At 40.5% G+C, this 24,046-nt stretch overlaps 1 protein-coding gene across 4 annotated transcripts in view; it reads right to left on the bottom strand.

Annotated features, from left to right (window-relative positions):
* The window catches only part of LOC139583806 (septin-8-A-like), a 43,371-nt gene extending 24,107 nt beyond the window's left edge, over positions 1-19,264 (bottom strand). For all 4 annotated transcript variants that reach the window (XM_071415299.1, XM_071415310.1, XM_071415329.1 and 1 more), the window contains exons 1-6: positions 17,454-19,264; positions 8,708-8,822; positions 8,234-8,429; positions 7,190-7,376; positions 5,482-5,643; positions 160-256 (exon numbers count right to left, since the gene is read on the bottom strand). In XM_071415299.1, coding sequence (XP_071271400.1) covers positions 160-256; positions 5,482-5,643; positions 7,190-7,376; positions 8,234-8,429; positions 8,708-8,822; positions 17,454-17,483 — 787 coding nt within the window. In that variant the 5' untranslated portion in view covers positions 17,484-19,264. The remainder of the gene's footprint in view (positions 1-159; positions 257-5,481; positions 5,644-7,189; positions 7,377-8,233; positions 8,430-8,707; positions 8,823-17,453) is intronic.
* Between the last annotated feature and the right edge of the window lie 4,782 nt (positions 19,265-24,046).

Below are 24,046 nucleotides of genomic sequence, written 5' to 3'. Positions count from 1 at the left end.
AATACTCCCAATAGATGTAGCAGTGTCCATCTAGTAATACTACCAATAGTGCATTCATCGGTCTCTGCCATTTTCCAAAGACACTAGGGACTGACTTCCTGAACAGTGGTTCTCTCCTGAAATGGAAAGAAACAGAGGTACAGAAGGAGAGGTACTCACCTTGCACTACTCCCCAGGGATACTGCCTGGCCCGCACCGTTTTGTTCCCCACTTTGACCTCCTCGATGCTCCCCACCACAGCGAAGGGGAGGTGAGCCTGAAAGAGTTCAGAGGTCAAAAAGGTTAGTCAGGTTACAGATTTGACCAGAAGCAGCTTCCACAACACCCATGACTCTCACACAGGTTACACTTCCTTCCTTCCTTCACAGCATAGCCAACGTTTTTACTGGACAGGTCTAACTGCTTAGACAGATGTCCATGGAAGAGAGAGAAAAAAAAAGCAGACAGGCGATAGATAAACTTTGGCTGTACCAACGTTGCCGTAGACCACACAAGAGTAACTCTAAACAGTGTTGACATATAAGTTACTTCAGGGGCTGTGTTTAACATCCAGCCAGCTGTATTTAGAGGCATGTCTTGTTGGTCTGATTAAACATATGGGCCTGATTGCAACAGAGATGCATGCGGAAGCTGCGGATTACCTGCAGGTTACAGCTGGATTTCTCAACACTCAACCAGGAGATTACACAGAGCTCCCTGCTAAAATAACCCTGGTTGCATTGAAAAAAGCTGCGGAAATAAAACTAGAAGACCAGCTGATCTAACGCTGTTACTGTCAAGCCGGCTTAACACTAGACAGTGGAAATGGCAATTGTCTGCGTTTACTACTCCCACCCCAGTGGAGAAAACATCCTATCAGGAACAACGAAATATAAATGCGAAAAATATTTTTTTTTAAAGAGAAGAATGTGACATTACAACTGAAATAAAATGATTCGACTGGAAATGTAGCCGGTTAATTACAATGATTATAACTTTGCGAAAATAACATTCTTGAAGACCAACTTTATATTAATTCATTAAAGTTACATGGATTGCAGCAACATGTGTGACAGACATTGTTTCTTCAATAAAGTACAATAGGCCCACTGCCTAATTAATGTAGCACTGTACGAAATGATAAGGTTCATTATTGACTTATCACGTTCTACAAATAAAGAAATAATATCGGCTGTCTGCACAATATTAGAATACAATACAATTTGATTAAAAATACATCACAAACACAATTTTGTTTCAAATGTCAAATGTGTAGCTCACAGTTCAGGAATATTTATTTTTCCCCACTTGATAAGAAATGGCCATATTCGATTCAAACAAGTAAAATCATTAATGGATTACATAAATAGTAAACCATTTTTTTTTTTAAATCCAACACCATGATTTTTCCCCTTCATAAAATGTGCAGGGTAGGCTACATTGCCATAGTAGATTTGCTGTGATAAATGAGTAAATGAAATACATTATTTCAGTTGTACAGAATGATTGTCAAATACATAAAATCGCAAGATCAAATTGTTCCAATGATAATACCCACCAGAGGACAAAATCTTGAAAAATGTTGGTCGCAATCAGGACTAAAGATTATGACATCCGCGTTACGGAGCGGTACAAATCGGTGGCGGGTGATGGTTGTAATTGAGATCTGATTGATTTTAGCAGTTGATTTTAGCACGTAATGATGGTGTAGCCCTTTCCACTCACAGCACGTTTCATCACGTATACGAGTTGAAAATGGCAGAGTTCATCATTGATAAGCGCCTAAATTGGAACACAGTAACACGCTATACAGAGTTCAGGTTCTCCACTTCACTGTATGGTTTTGACTGACATTTGTTGAATGCACTCATGCCTCCATTCTATGTGCACCAAAACTACAGTTGGTTTGTCTGAAGTGCCTTCGAAAGCCTAACACCTGTAAATCGTATTTTATAACTTACTGTAGCAAGCCATGTCAGCAATAGAATAAGTTTTCAAATGATGCCCACCTGGCCCAGATTGCGATTTATAATGGACCGTTTTTGGATTGCGCAAAACAGTAATTGTCTGATGGTGGGCACAGTTTGGAGAGATGTGAGGCCACTTGGAGGCTTCTCCCTCAAACCCATTGTAATTTTTTTTATTATCTTGCACCTACTCCCACATTTCAAAGAATATACTTATGTTGCTGAACATATTTTCAGATTCCCTTATTGACAAATGCTGTGAAAAGAACAGTAAAGGTCAAAAGCACATCAAATCAACAGTCTAATGTTTGGAATCATTCTTGTGTCAGGTGAACTGTTGTGTCCTCACCTTTGGTGTGATCATTTCTCCATAATCTCCAGTGGTCACTTTCAATTTCTACCATGCTTTTTATAGTTCTTCTGTTAGAAACATTTCAATTTGGCCCTGTGCATATAGGTACATTTCCACGCGTGTGTGTAAGGGCATAACGAGAGATCCCCTGGCAATGATCTAGTAACCAGTGTTGGTGAAACTGGCCCATGGTTCTTTATTGCTCCCAGAATGACCCTGGCCAGTGAGCCATCATGAGGAAAACATGTTCACCAAAAGGAACCTCAAGAATTAAGTGGCAAGCCAAAACTGGCTAGGGCCCAGGCACTGAGGTCATCTAGCCTGAACACGGAGCTATGGGCTGCGTCCCAAATGGCACCCCAATCCCGATTTAGTGCACTACATTTGACCAGGGCCCATAGGGCTCTGGTCAAAAGTAGTGCACTATAGTATATAGGTAATAGGGTGCCATTTGGGACACAACAGACAGGACAGAACAACAACTCCTGTTCTGTCTGCTCTACCAATGCCAGGCGGCCAATTCATTTACATCAGGGATGGGCAACTTTAATGGGGGTGGGGGCCACAGTGGCTCGCGGGTCTGCATGCCCACATCCATACCCACAAACGCAGAACTGATTTGTGCAATCAATCTATTTGTGCAGTCAACCTCAAAGTCTAAGCTGTTGGGGGCGGGGAGAGCTAACACACTAAGCTAACATATGGAATTGTTTTAAGATGGTCATACCATGGATCATTTAGCTATTTGATTTAGGATCCCTTTAGGTATCTTTTTTTGTGGGGATAAGATATTGAATTTGGCCTTTAATACTATAGCCCATAGAAACACATAGAACAACACATTCATGAATTGCAAAAAAGACGGGCAAAAAAATAAGGTTTTAAAGTGTCTGTCCTATATCTAGGAGCAAGCTCAGGATATGAGTTTTTGGACACATATTTAACCCCTTATTTTTGTTGGCACAAAACCACCTCCATTTCTTTGTATGGGTTACTTTCAGACGAGTGACACTTGAGGGGGTCGTAGAGCAAAACAGAGAACACCATAGTGTTCATGAGTCTCCCCTTCCCATAGTGTTTTTGGACCAAACCGTTTGGGCATTACAAGTGTTTTTGTTCCAAGACCAATTTTCGGGATGTCTCATGGTCTGACAAACACTTCTGTAGCTCGGAACCCTTCCACCGCAGATGCGGAAGGCCGACGTGAGCGGATGCGGTGGATTGACATGCAGACCGTGCTAAAAACATGATCTCTAGCTTAAACTGATGGGGATATTTGTATTACGTTACTGAGATTGACGCACAGGTGCGTCAATAGACGCTTAAGAATTAAAAACGACTTAACGCGCAGTTCAGACACCGAATAGAAATTAAGAGAAGGCTGGCACGATTGAAAGCTTTTCTTAAAAGATGCACTATGCAGAAAGGGCTCCGTCATTTCCTGGTTGCTAAAACTCTAATAGTTTGCCTAATTTCAGTTTGTGACAAAACAAAAAAGTATAGCATAGAGCAGGAATGGGTAACTGGCGGCCCTCAGCCGAATTTCACAAAAACAAAAAATCTAAAAATGTTTTAAAACTCAGTCAGGGTCTTAATTTACTGTTGAGAAAGAATAATAGAATGAACAAGGTGCAATTTCAAAATGTAGCTGTGCATCAGCAGTCACTCAATTAGCCCATTTTCTATTTGATCAGTAAGTTAGTCTAGCGGCCTGCAATCTAAACTTGAAGTAAGCATGGTCGAATTACCAACAATGGTGGGGCCCACGAGCCACTGTGGGCCCTCATGATGAGTTATTTTTTTTATGTGGACCCCATCAAAAGTTGCCCTAACCCGCTGTGAAATAGAGTACCAGCCAAAATTTGACACACCTACTCATTCAAGGATTTTTCAAAAGTTTTACTATTTTCTACATTGTAGAATAATAGTGAAGTAATCAAACCTATGAAATAACACATGAAATCATGTAATATCAAAAAAAGTGTTAAATCAAAGTAGCCACCCTTTGCCTTTATGACAACTTTGCATTCTCTCAACCAGCTTCATGAGGAATGCTCTCATGAGGACCACCACAGGAAAGGAAGACCCAGAGTTACCTCTGCTGCAGAGGATAAGTTCATTGGAGTTAAAGGCACCTCAGATTGCAGCCCAAATAAAGGCTTCAGAGTTCAAGTAACAGACATATCTCAACATCAACAGTTCAGAGGAGACTGTGTGTATCAGGCCTTCATGGTCGAATTGCTGCAAAGAAACTACTACTAAAAGGACACCAATAAGAAGAAGAAACTTGCTTGGGCAAAGAAACACGAGCAATGGACATTAGACCAGTGGAAATCTGTCCTTTGGTCTGGAGTCCAAATTGGAGATTTTTTGTTCCTACTGTGGGTGAACGGATGATCTCTGCATATGTATTTCTGTGGTACCTTCAGGCGTTTGGAAATTGCTCCCAAGGATGAACCAGACTCGTGGAGGTTTCTGAGTTCTTGGCTGATTTCTTTTGATTTTCCCATGATGTCAAGCAAAGAGGCACTGAGTTTAAAGGTAGGCCTTGAATTACATCCACAGGTACACCTTCAATTGACTCAAATTATGTCAATTAGCCTATCAGAAGCTTCTAAAACCATGACATAATTTTCTGGAATTTCCCAAGCTGTTTAAAAGGCACAGTCAATTTAGTGTATGTAAACTTCTGACCCACTGGAATTGTGATACAGTGAATTATAAGTGAAATAATCTGTCTGTAAACAGTTGTTGGAAAAATTACCTGTGTCATGCACAAAGTAGATAGTAGTCCTAACTGAAGTAGTAGTCCTAACCGACTTGCCAAAACTATAGTTTATTAACAAGAAATTTGTGGAGTGGTTGAGAAACAAGTTTTAATGACTCCAACCTAAGTGTATGTAAACTTCCGACTTCAACCGTATGTATGTATATATTACATTCACACAATTATTATTATTTTTTTTTATCTGCGAGCCGCCAGTTGCCCATCCCTGATTTACATAATAGGAAATAGCTGGCACAGAGAACGCTTCGTGCAGTTCCTCACAGTTCTCTACAGTTGGGAAATAGTACAAACGGAGGCAGTTTCAAAGGGAGGAAACTATGTGCAGCCATTAAAACCATACATTCCTATACAGTGAGGTTAACACTGAGTGACTGTACAAAGACAGAGAGACTCACATTCATGGAGGAGTTGATCTCGGTGACTGCATCATCGTCTGTGGGGAACTGGTAGATCTGCACTCCGTTGCTCACCAGCTCGCTCATGATCTTGATCTTGAATTTATGGAGCTCGCTCTTGGAGATTGTGTCAGCCTTAGCGATGATGGGGATTATATTCACCTAAAGTATTAAAAAAAAGTATATTTCTGGCCTTAAGATCAACTCCACTTGGTTTGCTTTGAGGTTATTCCTTCGAATTGAATATCTTCAGATATTCTGCAAAGGTTTGGAAGGGTTTCATGGCGGGTGTGTCGTACAATTACAAATCAAAGCATGATTAGATAAGACGCTGAAAATAAATGAGTCAGAGCATCTGAATTTTTGCCACAGTGTCATCAACAAATACTTAAATTACTGGATGTCGCAAAAGAGGCACTATGCAACCACGATGGGTTGAGCTCAGTCAAACCCACACAGAGAAATAAAACAGCAATTAAGAAAACAAACTGAATGGTGTCCCATCTCTGCTCTAAAACAGATGGGAAAATAAACACATTGTGACAGTTTTTCTTTGGCTCCTCGGATTACTGGGACGACAGACTTAGTCACCGACGTCGCTCATCACCTCCAGGCTATATAGGATATAGTTTGTTAAGGTCAAAAGGAGGCCTTGTTCGATGTGACCATTCACAATAATTGTGCTACAAAACAGATGTGATGGTTGTTTTACATGGTTTCTTCCATCCTTTACAAAAAGTCTATTGAGGTAAAAGAGCAAACACCCATCTCTACAGTCCCTAGACCAGACCACCTTTTTAACTGTCACCGTTCCGGCCTTTCTGGAAGTGTAAGTCAAACACCATTGCCTGTCTGCTTTACATCATAGACCTTTAAATAAAATACAAGTTGATTTATAGTCTGCTCTTTGCCTCCTGTGAAAAGGTTAATTTCTGACAGCTCAGAGAGCGATAGAGCCATGTAGGAGGAGAGTATTGGCTAAAGTAAGTTACAATGCTTTGCTCATAACCACTCTATCGGTTTGATATGCGTCATTGCATTACCAGACACAAACAAGCCTGTAATTGCCTCTCCACCACTCCTAGAACCGCTTTATAGGCCGTACAACCGGCCTGATATACAAGCTCTGTAGGGTTGTCGCTAATAGGGGTTTGAGTACTGTATGCATTGTCAGGTCTGTCTCAGCCTGAGTGTTTCACACATTTCACCCGCCCCTTTTGGGTAACTAAAAAAAAAAAAATAGCTAGTTGTGACACTCCCTCTCCCACGCTTCAACTGCAATAGTGATTAGATGAATTCCACAAGTTCACTAATCGAGGCACCGACCATTCATGTTTCCAATAAGCTGAAATCAATGTATTGTTCTAAAATATGGATCTGCTGCCCAATACCCAGTTACTCACACGAAACCATGAACGAAAAAAGATCTTCATAGAAGTAAAAAGTTACAGCATCATACTTGCTTAATAATTCTGACCAATACACTAGGGGTATGATATAAACCTCAGGAAATCCTATCCAATAAAATGTTATGTGGAATGTCTGTCGCTTCCTTTTCTAGAACATTGTGGGTCCCCAGCCCTACATGAATATCTGACTATTCTACAACTGAAATTCATACCAGTCAAAGTGACATCTTTTTTAAGTCAAACAATAGGATGTAGTCTGTTTTTTTGCCCACAAGGCATTGGCGGTAGTGATCCTTTACCTTGCTGTCCAGTTTCTTCATGGTAACTAAATCCAAGGACTTCAGTGAATGCCCAGTGGGAGCGATGAAGTACAGACAGATGTGGATCCTCCCGTCGTGGTAGTTGAAGAGGGAGCGCTTGATTTTCAGCTCTTCCTGAAGGTAGTTTTCAAACTGTGTGTCGATATAGTCCACTATCGGTTTATAACTGCAAAAGGAAAAGCAATGTAGTTTTACGAAGTGTAAAACAAAGTTGGACTTTGATTCCTTTTGATCCCACTATCCCATGTACTTTCTTTGTTTCTTTCAAAGTTGCCAGTGGGGGTATGAGATGTCTGTGTACAGAAATTATCTTTATTCAAGCATCCAGCATCTACTTATGTAAAAAAATATTTAAGAGGTCACAGAGTTGAACATGTAATATGCCAGTGTGTTTAGTCTAGCATTCTGAGGAAGTGAGCCAAAAAAAATATCACACAAAGTCACTGTTAAACCCTGGTTAGCTTGTGAAATCAAGGACTAAAAGTACTAGTCACATCCCTGTGTCCATCACTATACTGTAGCATGTAGGGTAAATAAGTGATCTAAAGGCTTGCCAAGAACATATATACACAACGTTTAACCTTGACTTTAACATCTCCAAGCTATTTTCCCAGAACGTGTCACTGATGACCTTTAAAGACTATTTGGGACGCATTATTGCTGCAGCGTTTTCCCAAACAACATGAGTTACGGCCTGTTCCTCCCACTGTATCATTCAGGGGCGTGTGAGCCCGCTTGCTGCGGAGATCACACAAACACTCAGTCCCACAGCTGTAGTTCAAACCAAGAATGTCCTCCTCATCATCATTCTAAACCCCGCTCCATTCAGGGGGGGAGGGGATTTCCTGAAAAATGACAGCGACTGTGCTTGTCTTGTCTACATTCCAGGCAATGTAAGCAATTTACTCTAAAAGATGGCATGTTATCATACACTGTGAGAGTATGAAAAGGATAAAGAAACTCAATGGCAACGCTTCAATTAGTGAACAGCTGAAAGTAGGATGCTAAGCATCTGCTGCTTACCTCTCCTCTTTGTTGATCTGGTCCCCGAACCCCACAGTGTCCACAATAGTCAGCTTTAGGTGGACGTTGCTCTCCTGGAGATCGTATGTTCTGGGCCGCATACACACGCCATTCTGGTAGTGGCTGGCCTCCTCGTTCTCAAACATTGTGTTAAAAAGTGTATTCATTAATGTCGACTTGCCAATACCCGTTTCCCCTAGGAGGCAAGAGAGGGAAAAGTGTTGTTAGGTCTCAGTAACTCTCAGGGGGGACATTCTTCTCTCAGCCTCTTCACAGCAGCAGTCTTAATTCTCGTTCATGTCAAAGACAGAAACAACCCTGGCTGCATACCGAATGGCACCCGATTCCCTATATAGTGCACTACTTTTGTCCAGAGCCCTATAGGCCCTGGTTAAAAGTAGTGCACTATATAGGGAATAGGGTGCCCTGAGATAGTGCAGTAACAGTAGCACTACCATGTGGTTTGATACTCACCTACACAGAGGATGTTGAAGCAGAAACCCTGTGTCACCGATTTACTGACCAGCTGATCGGGAAGGCTGTCAAAACCAACATGGCCGCCCAAACTGAGGTTACGCTTTTCTTCATTCTGCAAAAAGAAAGTATTAAATAAATGAACAACAATGGCAGGGCTAGAGATATGCGGGGGGGTGAAAGCACCGAGAGAAAATGTATTACTGTGAATCGAGGACATAAGCAATACGAAATACCACCACCACATTCCATTTGTACATTATACAGCTCATCATAATGTGCCTTAAAGCTTAAATAATGAGATGAGCCCTCTGGAGAGTGCTGAGGAGGGAGCTGGAGTAATCCTTCAAACAGGAGGTGGCTTCTCTGCACAGAGAAGAGACTAGAGATTCCAAAAACCAAGTGGGATTAATTGAGGTCACACAAAATAAATCTGGCAACTGCAACGGTTAGGGAGTGAGCCTACTCCCACCTCAGTGAACAACAGCTAATCTCTAATGATGAGTCATTGGGGGGGGGTTAACAATAATGTAGTCCCTTATCGTACTCATCTCCCTTGTGCAGGGATAGCAGAGAGACCATCTTGAGATCAATGGGCTCATCCACATGTGTCTGGCTTGGCCTTTCCTACAAAGACTGCATATTTGGGGGGGTGATGTCACCGGACACAGCCTAAGAGCTGAGCAGTGCAGGCAGGCCTGTGTGTAATTGGAATCGACTGAGGGCCACAAAGGGAATGCAAACAAACACAAAACCTGCTCCAGTGTGTTTTCTCAAGGATCATACAGAACTGCGGACGTGGACACAAACTCACCAGAGATGAACTCTGACTGAATGCACACGTCACACAAGCTGAGAGGCATCCATCCGTCACACTAGTCAGGGAATGGAGTCCGTATAGGAGTGCAAAGTAATAGTATAAGGAGAATCGTGAGATGGTGCCTTTCAGAGAGACTCTGGTTAAAAGTTCCTTGGAAAGGAAACACCACGCTTCCTCTTGATCCAGTGATGTGCATGGGAAACGGCTGAGCTCAGAAATATGTAGGGGCTATTCCCAAAGTGACAGAACTACGCTGAGATTTTTCCACTTTAAAATGTATGCCAACCAAAAACGTTGAAAACCAATGTTAACAAACCATAAAACTCTGTACACAATGACTACCTTGAACAATTTAAAAAAGCAACAACAAAAAAATTTACAGATGCAAAGTTTAGTAACTAAATCACAGTAAAATCTCCCTCGGTGTTATTCTGTTACAAAACTTTATCTGCAGTTCTTCCTGTAAATGTGTTTTTGTAAAACGTTCAGTGGAAATTATTAAAAGTCATGCTTGTGCGTAGAGTCCTATGGTTTGTTACACTTTGAAAGCAATGTTGTTGATTTTTTTGGTATAAAGTTTTGAGAATGACAAATATTAATTTTCACAAAGTCTGCTGCCTCAGTTTGTATGATGGCAATTTGCATATACTCCAGAATGTTTTGAAGAGTGATCAGATGAATTGCAAAGTCCCTCTTTGCCATGCAAATGAACTGAGTCCCCAAAAAACATTTCCACTGCATTTCAGCCCTGCCACAAAGGACCGGCTGACATCATGTCAGTGATTCTCTTGTTAACATCACTCTGTCATGCTGATTGTGTTTGAAAAACAGACTGGAAGCTTCAAAAAAAGGGTGGTGCTTGGAATCATTGTTCTTCCTCTGTCAACCATGGTTACCTGCAAGGAAACACGTGCCGTCATCATTGCTTTGCACAAAAAGGGCTTCACAGGCAAGGATATTGCTGCCAGTAAGATTGCACCTAAATCAACCATTTATCGGATGATCAAGAACTTCAAGGAGAGCGGTTCAATTGTTGTGAGGAAGGCTTCAGGGCGCCCAAGAAAGTCCAGCACGCACCAGAACCATCTCCTAAAGTTGAATCAGCTGCGGTATTGGGGCACCACCAGTACAGAGCTTGCTCAGGAATGGCAGCAGGAAGGTGTGAGTGCATCTGCACGCACAGTGAGGCGAAGACTTTTGGAGTTAAGAAGGGCAGCAAAGAAGCCACTTCTCTCCAGGAAAAACATCAGGGACAGACTGATATTCTGCAAAAGGTACAGGGATTGGACTGCTGAGGACTGGGGTAAAGTCATTTTCTCTGATGAATCCCCTTTTCAATTGTTTGTGGCATCCGGAAAAAAGCTTGTCCGGAGAAGACAAGGTGAGCACTACCATCAGTCCTGTATCATGCCAACAGTAAAGCATCCTGAGATCATTCATGTGTGGGGTTGCTCCTCAGCCAAGGGAGTGGGCTCATTCACAATTTTGCCAAAGAACACAGCCATGAATAAAGAATGGTACCAACACATCCTCCGAGAGCAACTTCTCCCAACCATCCAGGAACAGTTTGGTGACGAACAATGCCTTTTCCAGCATGATGGAGCACCTTGCCATAAGGCAAAAGTGATAACCAAGTGGCTCGGGGGAACAAAACATCAATATTTTGAGTCCATGGCCAGGAAACTCCCCAGGCCTTAATCTCATTGAGAATTTGTGGTCAATCCTCAAGAGGCAGGTGGACAAACAAAAACCAACACATTCTGACAAACTCCAAGCATTGATTATGCAAGAATGGGCTGGCATCAGTCAGGATGTGGCCCAGAAGATAATTGACAGCATGCCAGGGCGTTTGCAGACGTCTTGAAAAGAAGTGTCAACACTGCAAATAGACTATTTGCATCAACTTCATGTAATTGTCAATACATGTAATGATACTTCAGTATTCCATAGTAACATCTGACAAAAATATCTAAAGACACTGAAGCAGCAAACTGTGGAAATTAATATTTGTGTCATTCTCAAAACTTTTGGCCACGACTGTACATTCTATAGTGAAAAATCAGAGTCTCTGCGTAATTACATTTCCATGTAATTGCCGGTAGGCTAGTAAACCTTGACAAAAATTGAAAGCTCTTTGTACAGTCCCTTGCTTTATCTGTGACAATACATTACAAAGTACTTAAACAAAAAAACATAATGTTAACATTAAGCCTTAGGGCAAAACATGGATCTTGGGACGATTTATTCCCAGACAAACTGACAGAGACCTCCAGTAGAATTTTCATCACCACCTGAAGTTGGTCTACTTTAGTGAACAAACACACAACCCATCAGCGACACACTAGTGCTGCTACTGGCACTACACAGAGTATAATGTAGAAACATTAACACAAGGCTGCACAGGTCTACAGTATGCAGATGGTGGAGATTTGGTCATCGCATGGCACCAGGCATCCAAGGAAAAAGAAAGTCTATATTTTCTTTAATACACACACTCATACACAGAGCTGCCTGTCTGGCAGAAACTCCTCCGTCTCCCTCGTCACACGCCTCTGTCCAAAAGGAAAGACAGAAACAAGACCGAGGAGAGGGGAGACAGCAGTGGCCATTTTACGAGATAGACAGGAGCATACCAATCTGTGGGTGTCAGGAAATACATTTAGTTACAGCCAAATCGAGAGTATTAGAATGCGAGTCACAAAGCACAGTTTCATAGGTTTGTGCATGTGTATGACATCAGATGGTGAGATATAGGACTCCAAATAACATGGATAATTGACTCCCCACACAGCCTAAGCTAATCAGTGTTTTACAACAGTGGATGTGACAGCCCAGCCTCCAGGCTGTCCTGTGTTGTATGGTCAATATAAAACAGATTATGCAACACTCAGGTTACAAGAATCTGTCCTAAATCGTTCTACAAAGAATGTTACAAACTTCATTATCATGGGGATCAGTGGTAGTCAGTGCCGTTTATGATGAGGGAAGACAAAACATTTTTTACACAAGCATGGCCTTATTTCTTTTACAGCATATTGGATGACGGTCATTCATATTCCATGCACCCAGATCAATGTAACATCGATAGGTTTAGGCTACTACATGATACTCAAATTTTCCCTTAACCCAATCATGAGGTTGCTACAACCTAGCCTATGAATGAAAGTTTACAACGTAGGTGCACACAGGTGGAGAGAATTTTGAGGTGACAGACAGTGACACATTCAATACCGCCTTGCACACACTTGCCTGCATCTAGCTCATCTAGGGTGTAATCATTAGCCCAACAGTTGCAAACGAGACTTTCTATTAGACAATTTCAGGTACTTTTATCCCAGTTTCGTTGGCTTCCGTTTAAGAATTTTTTTTCAACAGAATGAATACATCCCTGATCACTGTAAACACAGTTCACTTTCTTAGCAGCCACGTTGTACTCCTTCTCTCACCTTTTCCCTTTGTTTGTGGACTTCAATGCACAACACATCAGCTGTATGTGACCAGGCAAAAAAAACTTTCCAAACCATGTCATAACCGCTGCAAACAGCCTACATCGTTGTCACCATATTAGCTAAAGTAACATCCTAATCAACATAGCTAATAGAACTAATGCGTTAGTAAACCCGCTACAATCATGCAGTAACGTTACAGTGTATAGTCATTAAGCAGTTCAGCATTTACACCGGTGGGCCCCGGTGGCAATAAATTAATAAAACCAAAAGCTTACCTTGACTTGGAAGGGTTCCAGTGTTGTGTTGGATAGTTATAGACAGCTAGCTAACATGGCATTCCTCTGTTTGATCCAGGTGTTTGAGTTGACTAAACTAACTATCTGCATTTGCTAGCTAAGTAAGTGAAACTGAAAGTGTGGAAAAAAAGACAAAAAACGAAATCTCTCTCTCTCGCTTCTCCTTCATTTTTGAAGAAATTAATTTGTTGAAAACTGTTAAACTATTGTCTTTCTCTCTGAGTCAACTACTCACATTCTATGTCCTGCAGTGCTAGCTAGCTGTAGCTTATGCTTTCAGTAATAGATTAATTCTCTGATCCTTTGATTGGGAGGACAACATGTCAGTTCATGCTGCAAGACCTCTGATAGGTTGGAGGACGTCCTCTGGAAGTTGTCATAATTAGTGTTTAAGTCTATTGAAGTGAGTGAGAACCAAGAGCCTCCTAGGTTTTTATTGAAGTCAATGTACCAAGAGGAGGACTGAAACTAGCTGTCCTCCAGCTACACCATGGTGCTACCCTACAGAGTGCTGTTGAGGCTACTGTAGACTTCCATTGCAACACAGTGTGTTTTAATCAATTATTTGGTCACGTGAATATATTTAGAATGGTTTTACCTAAAAATTCACTTTTTTAATTTCACTATTTTTATGAAATTCACTGAGGATGGTCCTCCTCCCCTTCCTCCTTTGAGCAGCTGCCACTGATGGGAATAAAAGACTGTCAAAGAAAAAGTGGATATCCAAGAAAATAACACTACTGGTTTGCAAGCAGCAGATGCATATCTACTATAGGATTACTAATATGCAGCAATATATCAGCACTTATGCTAATAAGTGTCAAAACTCATTAGCATGCCTTCCATCTCAAGGCAATGTGCGTGGCCCAATGTTATGCATTATGTTGGCATCATTACACATCTGATGTTCTTAGGGGTCAGAAAGCATCAAACATTCTACAGCCGCTACGGGCAATTCATTATATAAATCAGGGCGAAAATAGATCGCTGTAGTACAATACGATCAATCCTCCCCTACAACTCTTGTTTTATTGTTTTGACACTGATTGTTTCACATAGCTTTGTGCACCCTACTTTGTTCAACCTATCAATGCAATCAACCATACATCCTCCCCATCAATAACCAGTCATCATTTTTTTTATTTCACCTTTATTTAACTAGGCTAAGTCAGTTAAGAACAAATTCTTATTTTCAATGACGGCCTAGGAACAGTGGGTTAACTGCCTGTTCAGGGGCAGTGCCCTTGAACAATTAACAGTGCCCTTCAAACAAATCGTCTTGCTTGCAACGTAGGCTACAACATAAAACTAGGGTAGTCAATAGGAATGACACAGTGGTTCCTCACACTAATTTCACTGCATTCCCTAAACTCAAATCTAATCATTTTGTAATCACTGCTCCTACTGGGCAATACAATGGAACCTATAGGGAGTAGTGTATCTGCGTGCAATCTGCAATTTGGGGAGTGTCCTCTCTTCAGGGTGAGAAATCTCCCTTCCTTAAATCAAATGTGACAAGTTGAGGAAGGAGTGACTCCTCTGTTAATCTACTTATCCCAGCAATTTAGTGCTTACTGTCTAATTCAACAACTCAAGGAATGTGCTTAAGAATTGGCTAAAAGTTAAATCAACACTGTGGACCTGTACCAAAAAAGCTTATCACACCATCGTGTGTGGTGTCTTTGTAGCCTCATACCTCACACACACCATTCATATTTTGCATTGTTTTTGATTACATGTACTCATAATCCAGGTTTAGGTTTTGGGTAGCCTGAAGCAGTGTTAATTTCGTCAACAATAACTATCACGAAAAATACTTGTCAATTACCCATTTTTCCTGACTAAAACTATGACAATAACGAGACACCTGGGAAAAAAACTCAAACAATGTTACATTTTAGAATGCCACTGTTATTTAGCCCCCTTGGTTATGATGTGGAGAAAATCAGAGCTGTAAATTGTTTAACCTGTAGTCAAAGCTCTATAGCCTATAGAGTTAATTATGACTGGTATTGGTTAAAATCGGCCACAATATCAATGTTACCAGCTAAGGTACACGAAGGAATAGTAGGCCTAGTTGGACATGGCTATCTGAATGTACCTAAATACTCATCATTTAATATAAAAAATGCACTGACTTGTGACTAAAATGGCTGTGACTAAAACTAGACAAATTGTCCAGAGTTTTAGTCGACTGATACCTAAAACTAACGAAGGATGAAATTACTTAAACATGGCTAAAACTAAAAAGGTATTTTAAGACTAAAACTAGACAATCTAAAAATAGCTGCCAAAATGAACACTGCCCTGAAGACCAGACGTTGAATTACATTGAATTCTACGATGAACATAAATGAGCGTTTGGATCAGAAAAGCTTCATCTCACAACCTCTGAAAGACAGAATGTTGAAGAAAATGTTTTAACCTACTTTACCGGTTGTCCGTGTGGTTGGTCGTTTTGCAAATTGGAGTGTGAGACTGTATTCAAATAAAAGTATAATTAGTTAACCAATTTCTACCCCGGACTATGTGCATTGACCCTATTTGCAATAACTCTTTTGACTCATCACATACGCTGCTGCTACTGTTTATCTATCTATCCTGTTGCCTAGTCACTTTATCCCCACCTATATGTACATATCAACCTCAATTACCTTGTAGCCTTGCACATAGACTCAGTACTGGTACCCTGTGAATATAAGCAAATTATTGTTTCCCTGTTGTGTATTTATTCCTTGTTCTATTATTTTTCTATTTCTATTTCTCCTCTCTCCATTGTTGGGAAGGGCACATTACTAAGCATTTCACTGTTAGTCTACACCGGTTGACACGAAGCATGTGACAATTATTGTTTTTATTTGAATTAATTACTTCAACTTTTCAAAGTGCTGGTAGTGCGTTCAGATTTCCATCACCTGAAGCATGGCGCCCAACGTGGTTCTGCGCATGTTTCAGATCATAGAAATCTGAACTCCGTACCCGCGCTTTGAAAAGTTAATGTAATTATACTTTCCTTTGGGATATATTGTATCACATTCCTACCTGCAAAAGGACCAACCGTACAGACAACTGGTAAAGTAAGTTCAAATATGTTTTTATTCAACATCCTGGCTTTTAGAGGTTGTGAGAAGAAACGTTGAATCCAATGCAATTCAACATTGTATCTTCGGAATAGGTTTTGGGATGCATTCAGACAGAAAGAACTATGACATCACGTCTCCCAAGTTGCGCAGCGGTCTAAGGCACTGCTTCTCAGTACTAGAGGCGTCACTACAGACCCTGGTTCGATCCCGGGCTGTATCACAACCGGCCGTGATCGGGAGTCCCATAGGGCGGCACACAATTGGCCCAGCTTCGTCCGGGTTAGGGGGAGGGTTTGGCCGGGGTAGGCCGTCATTGTAAAATATGAATTTGTTCTGAACTGATTTGCCTAGTTAAATAAAGGTTAAATAAAAAATAAAACATCAGTTTAATAGTTCTCGGAAACAATGAACAATGAAGTGCTGGGAGAAAAAAATATATATATAAAAATACTAAAAAAAAACTGAGAATTGAATTAGGCTACTGAACAAAAAGATGCCCATCTTCCCTTGAAAAAGGCAACTCAATCTCCATCACATTAAATAATTAGTATGTAGGCTAGCCTAAGCATAATTGTAGACTGCTTAAACAGGAAGTTCCAATGTAACCACATTGTTTCTCAAAGGAAGAAGGTCAAATCAATGATTAGATAAAACCAACCAATCATTAGTAAACAATGTTGCTACATTGTAACTAATATGGGGTAGGCTAAATGCTTGTCAAGGGAGATTTGGGGTCACTACAATTTCCTGTTGGTACCACACCGTGGTATGAGCAGCAATCAGCTGGTGTAACTCAATGAGGAATTACACCAATGCACATACTACCGGTATAGGCTACTATCAATACAGCAATAACGATATGCCTCTGTATGTAGTCAACTCATTACGAAACTCGCAAATAATTAATGAGCCATGTCCTGAGCACAACACCATCAAGACAATCCAACGTGAACACTTATTGAGAGAAATCACTTCCACCATCTCCGCTCACTACGGTTAGTCCACATAGCCCACACTTCCACGAATAATGAAAAATTCCCTTACATAGATGCATATTGCGATACGCTGATAGGCAGAAAACTGTATTGGTGTACTTACGGAAAATATGTCTACATCCGTAGCAGCCATGGTGCGGAATGTATATGTTTTAATGCCGAGCTAGGCAAAAGGGAACTAACTGCCCTCGTCTCACTCTCTCCGTAAACTGACACAGGGGAACGAGCTTGGTTGTGCTTCCAATATGGCCACTTCCTGGAAACTCCCATTTGGTTTAGGAATGCTGTCGGAGGTATGCAAGCGACGTCAGGAGAGTGCGCTGAACATTTGGAACGGTTGTTATTATCTTTGCAGAGGAAGAAACATTTTCAACATTGTATCATTGACGTTCCAAGCGCTGATGATTATGAAAAGCCATCGATAAGCTTTTGCCGTTGCAGGTCGCTCACGGGATTTGTAGTTTGGAGAGCTTTGACTGCAATACCTGATTTGGCCTCGTTTTTCTTCAATCGATGCAAGAGAGTAAGAGGCGAAGCGAGAGGATTGTACTCCGTCCAAAATCTGTCCGAATGAGATAAACCCTTTTTTGTACGGAGGTCTATGATAGAGTGTCGAATTACGTGAGGCTTATTTGATCGAATATAAGTCTCGTTATGTTTAGGCTGTTACAAATGTACTGATATACACACAAACAATGCATTATCTGATGAATCGCTTTAGAAAGGGGCACGAGACAGAGATGACCTCTCGCCCACCTCCTGTTTGCACTGCCCTTACAAAAAAGATTGCCGTTTTGAAACTGTCGTAAAAGTGCATTAACTGCAGTCAACTGTTGTATTTTGGATGCAGTGTACTGCACTCTAAATGCAGGTACACTGCAAAATTACTGCAGTAAAAAACTGTTATTCTGGACGCAGTATTTGCCACGTACTGCACTTATACTGCACTTTATAACCAGTTATACTACAGGACCCAAACCTAACAGGTATCAGTATTGGTAAACATGAATATAAACTAAACTTATTTGCAGAATACTTCCTGATATTCCAGACCAATATTGAAAACTCAATGCCCCCATTGCAAAAAATATGTTCAGAATACTCTAAATTCTCTGTATATAAAATAGGGAAAATAACATCTCTTGATCTCTAACCCTTTAAGTGGACCACAATAACATATCAAATACTTAGGATGCTTAATAAGTGACAACAAACAACAAATACATAAAGATAACTTTATCCCATTACTCAACAATACGTAAACAGATCTAATTAAAATGAACAATCTTCCCATAAATCTTACAGGTAGAATAAACCTCTTCAGAATGGCATGGCTCCCAAAGTTTTTATATTTATTCTTGGTAATACCCATGACCACACGGAAGACATTCTTTTGAAAAGTATACTAGGTCATAACAGACTTTATATGGGCAAATACAACTCATAGAATAAAAATGAAAGTTCTACATCTTTCTAAATCAGAGGGTGGTTTTAACCTTCCAGACTTGAAATTGTATCAATTTGCCACCCAGGGATTTTACCTGCGACATATAATTAAATGCACTAAAGAGGAATAATGGGTACATACTGAAGATGAGCATACTCATCCCCAGAAAAAAAAATCTGTGTCTATTTTCTAAGGAAAAAGCTAAGAACATCAGCAACTTCATAGTTATGAACACTAACAATATAGAAGAAAATCAAATGTATTCTACAAGAACAAATATCACTACAGTACCTAAAAACACAAACCTATGGAACAATCCTTGAAGAGCTTTTCAGTATTCAAAGATAAGTTAGTCTACATGGAAAACTAAAGGCATAAAAAACATGAATTACTTGGTGATAGGAAATACATTTATTTCTATGAACGAATTAAAAAGCAGTTTTGGACTGACCAATGTAGATATTTCCAAATACATGCAACTTAAAAGTTTCATATCAACAAATTTTAATGTGAAATCTTTTGGACAGAGCAATCTTGTAGGAACCCTATTTGAGTCAGCAAATTATATTTATATGATTGGTAAGATATACAAAACCTTGCAGAGAGCCTGTCCAACTGACAATCTCTTTTTTTTTAAATGAACTACTGGAAGCAAGACTTAAAAAATAACTGATATTGGCACAAGATAGAGGGAATGTTGGAACATAACTAATGAACTTACAGTTATCGAAAATGCTTAATCAAGTATAAACTAATGTATAAAATGTATTACGCAAGAGACAAAATTCACAAATTCTACAGCACAATGGCAGAGTCATGTCTTAAGTGTAAAATGTACAATGACTCAATAATCCATGCCTTCTGGGAATGCCATGAAGTCCAAAAGTTATGGGTGGAGTTAGAAAGTTGGCTGCCAGAAGTATTAAAATGTAAATGTACTTTTAATAGGTCTGTCTGCATATTTGGAGACATGGCATATAAGGGTGCAGTGAGATACTGTACTTGATGGATTGGACAATACTTTTCTCATCAATCATCTTGAAAAAAGTTATACTTAAAATGGAAAATCAACCAATCCTCCATCATTAACACAATGGAAAGGTCAAATGCTTTAAATAAATGTTGAAAGTGTGTGGGCTACGGAGAGGAACAAAATTGTGCAGTTTGAGGCCATGTGGCAAGAGTAATATGCGCACGGGAGATGGGGGTGTGAGCAGGTGGGTCTGGGCAGGGTGTTGTGGATGTTTGTGTTCGTCTGTATGTTGTTGTTTGAATGTGGATGTTTTGTAAAAAAAAATTGCAATTAATTGCAAAGTCCCTCTTTGCCATACAAATGAACTGAATCCCCCAAAAACATTTCCACTGTATTTCAGCCCTTCCACAAAAGGACCAGCTGACATCATGTCAGTGATTCTCTCGTTAGCACAGGTGTGAGTGTTGACGAGGACAAGGCTGGAGATCACTCTGTCATGCTGATTGAGTTTGAATAACAGACTGGAAGCTTCAAAAGGAGGGTGGTGCTTGGAATCATTGTTCTTCCTCTGTCAACCATGGTTACCTGCAAGGAAACACGTGCCGTCATCATTGCTTTGCACAAAAAGGGCTTCACAGGCAAGGATATTGCTGCCAGTGTGATTGCACCTAAATCAACCATTTATCGGATCATCAAGAACTTCAAGGAGAGCGGTTCAATTGTTGTGAGGAAGGGTTCAGGGCGCCCAAGAAAGTCCAGCAAGCGCCAGGACCGTCTCCTAAAGTTGATTCAGCTGCGGTGTTGGGGCACCACCAGTACAGAGCTTGCTCAGGAATGGCAGCAGGCAGGTGTGAGTGCATCTGCATGCACAGTGAGGCGAAGACTTTTGGAGGATGGCCTGGTGTCAAGAAGGGCAGCAAAGAAGCCACTTCTCTCCAGGAAAAACATCAGGGACAGACTGATATTCTGCAAAAGGTACAGGGATTGGACTGCTGAGGACTGGGGTAAAGTCATTTTCTCTGATGAATCCCCTTTCCGATTGTTTGGGGCATCCGGAAAAAAGCTTGTTTAGAGACAACAAGGTGAGCACTACCATCAGTCCTGTGTCATGCCAACAGTAAAGCATCCTGAGACCATTCATCATTCAGTTTGGTGACGAACAATGCCTTTTCCAGCATGATGGAGCACCTTGCCATAAGGCAAAAGTGATAACCAAGTGGCTCGGGGAACAAAACATCAATATTTTGGGTCCATGGCCAGGAAAATCCTCAGACCTTAATCCCTTTGAGAACTTGTGGTCAATCCTCAAGAGGCGGGTGGACAAACAAAAACCCACAAATTCTGACAAACTCCAAGCATTGATTATGCAGGAATGGGCTGCCATCAGTCAGGATGTGGCCCAGAAGTTAATTGACAGCATGCCAGGGCGGATTGCAGAGGTCTTGAAAAAAAAGGGTCAACACTGCAAATATTGACTCTTTGCAGCAACTTCATGTAATTGTCAATAAAAGCCTTTGACACTTATGAAATGCTTGTAATTATACTTCAGTATTCCATAGTAACATCTGACAAAAATATCTAAAGACACTGAAGCAGGAAACTTTGTGAAAATTAATATTGGTGTCATTCTCAAAACATTTGGCCACGACTGTACAAGGAGTACCAGTACCAAGACGATGTGCAGGGTACAAGGTCATTGAGGTAGCTATGTACTGTACATATACAGTACCAGTCAAAGGTTTGGACACACCTACTCATCCAAGGGTTTTTCTTTATTTTTAAAATGTTTTACATTGTAGAATAATAGTGAAGACATCAAACTATGAAATAGCACATATGGAATCATGTAGTAACCCAAAAAGTTTTTAATAAATCAAAATATATTTTATATTTGAGATTCTTCAAAGTAGCCAGCATTTGCCTTGATGACAGCTTTGCACACTCAGGTGACATGCTGGTAGAAATGAGGTCAAACGGATTTCAGTTTTCCTGCATTAAAATCCCCGGCCACTAGGAATGCTGCCTCCGGATGAGCATTTTCTTGTTGACTTATGGCCCTATATAGCTCGTTGAGTGCGGTCTTAGTGCCAGCATCGGTTTGTGGTGGTAAATATACAGCTATGGAAAATATAGATGAAAACTCTCTTGGTAAATAGTATGGTCTACAGCTTATCATGAAGTATTCTAACTCAGGCAAGCAGAACCTCGAGACTTCCTTAATATTAGAGATTGCGCACCAGCTATTAACAAAGATACACACTCCCCCACCCATGAGTTTACGAGACGCTGCCATTCTGTTCTGCCGATGCATAAAAAAACAAGCTAGATTTATATTTTCAATGTCCTTGTTCTTCAGTTCTTGGCTATCCTATCTAGCTAATATTTCTCTGTCAAGTCAGTTATGGCAAGATAGCAAGACCCAGTGTCTGGAAAGTGTTTCATAAGACACTTGTTTTACAGCGCCTTGCAACGAAGTAGCTTGCAACTTATTTTCAACGTTTCGTCACGTCAATATATGTTACCGTGGAAACAATATCAACAAGCCTAAGTGGTCTTCAGTCAGCTCAGCTGTCCTTCAACACATGATTCTATAATTGTCTAGTTTTGTCTCATCTCTCCTTATGTCCACTGTTAGATCTTTCCTGGGAGACAAATCCCAGAACTAATCCCTTACGATTAAAAATTGCAGTTAGAGTGCAGTACAACTGCAGTATGCTGCGAATACTGCATCCAAAATAACACAATTTTTTAAACTGCAGTAATTTTGCAGTGTAGCTACAGTATAATTGCAGTTACAGTGTAGTACACTGCAGTTATTCTGCAATTACTGCATCCAAAATTCCACAGTCGACTGCAGTTATTGCACTTTTACTGCAGTTTCAAAGCTGCAATCTTTTTAAAGGGATATCCCTTCAGGTGTAGGCTACATGTGGACATTGTACCAACATCGCCCAGCTTTAGGGTAGATACATCAACAACAAAAATCTATGGATATGTCCCTCTTACCAAGACAAAACATTTTCTACTGTAAATATCTTATTGGTCTTGGAGTGGTCTGAGTGGGAGGGGGAAACTGAAAACTAGATGTTATTGGCAGAGAGATTTGTAACTCTCTTTCCTATTGGTCTATTAGCTAGCTAACTTGTGATGTCACCAGGCAGGCCAAAACTCCATCCCATCAAAACAGGCTGGTATTGCAGGTGGTCTTTTTAAAACAGCTATTACATTAAAAGGGCATTATCATCATCTTCACAATTTCACAGTATTATTTAAACCTCAAAGAGTGGAAATATATTTGAAACGCAGGAAAATCACGTTGTTGACTGCACCGGGCCTTTAAGACCCAAACAGAAGCAAACAGAACAAACAGAACGAAGCGGGGAGGGACCGTCAATGGGAGGGACCAACCTGAATTTGTCCAAAACTCTCGTTTTCATTTCAAAACGTTTTCCGTTTGGGGTAAAAGGTTACTTTTGCAACAGATTAAATGTTTTGCAACAGAATCGGCGTAATGAATACACCCCTTGTCTTTGGTATTGAAACAGTGTTGCCTGGCATTTCTACTCTTTTTGAAACATTGCATCACTTTTGCCTAAAATATTGTTATACTTAAAGGTATCAATGCTCATCATTCTATGCATGTGTGAAAAATATATGTGAATGGTCAGATACTCCCAAGTGTTTTCGTTATTTAAAAAAAACTTTTTGTTGGCTAACCGTTGAATAATGTTGGAGTAGGCTAACATTTGTATAATGTGCTGACGACTACAGGCTAGCTGAGCCCACCTCCCAAGACAAGTCAGCATATTTTTCAAATTATTTCCATGTGTCCCCGGAATCTGCAGGTAGGTACAGTTGAAGTCAGAAGTTTACATACACTTAGGTTGGAGTCATTAAAACTCATTTTTCAACCACTCCACAAATTTCTTGTTAACAAACTATAGTTTTGGCAAGTCGGTTAGGACATCTACTTTGTGCATGACACAATTAATTTTTCCAAAATTGTTTACAGACAGTTATAACTCACTGTATCACAATTCCAGTGGGTCAAAAGTTTACATACAATAAGTTGACTGTGCCTTTTAACACCTTGGAAAATTCCTGAAAATGATGTCATGGCTTTAGAAGCTTCTGATAGGCTAATTGACATCATTTGAGTCAATTGGAGGTGTACCTGTGGATGTATTTCAAGGCCTACCTTCAAACTCAGTGCCTCAGTGCTTGACATCATGGTAAAATCAAAAGAAATCTGCCAAGATTTCATCTGTTCATTTGT

This window comes from Salvelinus alpinus, chromosome 1 (genome assembly GCF_045679555.1).
Source record: "Salvelinus alpinus chromosome 1, SLU_Salpinus.1, whole genome shotgun sequence".
In the NCBI taxonomy this organism is placed as follows: Eukaryota; Metazoa; Chordata; class Actinopteri; order Salmoniformes; family Salmonidae; genus Salvelinus; species Salvelinus alpinus.
The sequence above is the reverse complement of the archived record's forward strand: the minus strand, read 5'-3'. Positions and strand labels throughout refer to the sequence as shown.